Source organism: Octopus bimaculoides, chromosome 1, assembly GCF_001194135.2.
Source record: "Octopus bimaculoides isolate UCB-OBI-ISO-001 chromosome 1, ASM119413v2, whole genome shotgun sequence".
Classification (NCBI taxonomy): domain Eukaryota; kingdom Metazoa; phylum Mollusca; class Cephalopoda; order Octopoda; family Octopodidae; genus Octopus; species Octopus bimaculoides.
Genome location: NC_068981.1, coordinates 63,831,235 through 63,832,678, shown reverse-complemented (window position 1 = coordinate 63,832,678; position 1,444 = coordinate 63,831,235). Strand labels below are relative to the sequence as shown.

Here is a 1,444-nt window from a genome sequence, read left to right as displayed (position 1 = left end):
AAAAAAAAAAAAAAAAAAAAGACAAACTTTCATTTCACTACGTTAAATAGGGAGATGATCGCTTTTACTAAACAACAGAAGACAAACTAAAACAAACATACATACAAGCAAAAATATGATTTCATTTCTAACAAGTATCCATTTCAAATTTTTTCAACCGTTCCTAATAAAAGGACATAATTCGTAAAGGGGAAAAAATTATGTATAATGGAATTATTTTTGTATGTACCCTACGCATTGTTCGTTGTGTTCATTATTCTGCTTCCTTTCTGTTACTGGTGCTGTTAATACTTTTATATTGTTTTACCAACCAAAACTGATGAAGGAGAAGACAAATGTCTCATGATATAGCAGATCATTCCAAATTTAAATTAAAACCATTGTTATTGCACCAGAAAAGATGGAAGTTCCTAATTTTCACTTGTCGTTGTCATTTTCTTCAAGCGATAAATTAGAATGCTGAACTAAAACTTTTATGTCATTACCTGCAGTGAAACTCAGCCGTATATATACGCGCATTCTTATATATATATATATATATATATATATATATATATATATATGTGTGTACACGTGTATACACACGCATATGCATATATATATAATATACATATTTGCATGTATGTACACACAAATAAACAAAGAAATATATATATATATACTCATACCTACGCACACATATGATGTATATACTTATGAAAACGTGCGTGTACGAATGTCTATGTATATAATGAATGTAAGTGTGCGTGCTGAATCAAACGTATACAAACCACACATACAAACTCACATACATGAACACAAGCAAGAACACCCGCACAAATACATATACATACAAACATACACAATTACAACATATATATATATATATATATATATATATATATATATTCACACTTAAGCTACATATATATACAAAACACTAGTTTAGAAATGCATAAATGTCAGTCGAGATGAAGAGAAAATAGCGTGAAAATGTGAAATTTACCTTTCAAAGTCAGACAAACGACTGGAGTCTCTAAACCCTTTGGCAAATGGATTGCTATCAATCTTTAACTTGGTTATCTGAAACGAAATGTTAAAATCACTTAGTTATGCTGTGTTATGCTGCGTTTGTGGTTTCGATTGTGACGCTTGATAGTTCTAGATCTAAATGCCAACTTCGTTCTTTTTTTCTGCATTTTTCTTTTCTTTTCTTTCTTTCTTTCTTTCTTACTTTTTTTTTTTTTTTTGGCAATATCCTTTCCTTCTTTTTCTGCTATTTGTTATGTCAATGTGTGTCCATGCCAGATACTACTTCCTTCGGTGGTTTTTAGTCGATTCTATTGATCGCAAGTTCCTGTAAACTTCCACTTGTTTAATCTCAGGATCACGAAGGAGAGTCAAATCGAGTGGTGATTATATATATACATATATATATATATATATATATATATATATGTATATA

The 1,444-nt window shown here is 29.6% G+C and overlaps 1 protein-coding gene across 3 annotated transcripts in view; it reads right to left on the bottom strand.

The window, feature by feature from the left end:
* The window catches only part of LOC106868241 (T-box transcription factor TBX20), a 105,493-nt gene that overhangs the window by 7,303 nt on the left and 96,746 nt on the right, over positions 1-1,444 (bottom strand). For all 3 annotated transcript variants that reach the window (XM_052967193.1, XM_052967202.1, XM_052967204.1), the window contains exon 5: positions 986-1,062. In XM_052967193.1, coding sequence (XP_052823153.1) covers positions 986-1,062 — 77 coding nt within the window. The remainder of the gene's footprint in view (positions 1-985; positions 1,063-1,444) is intronic.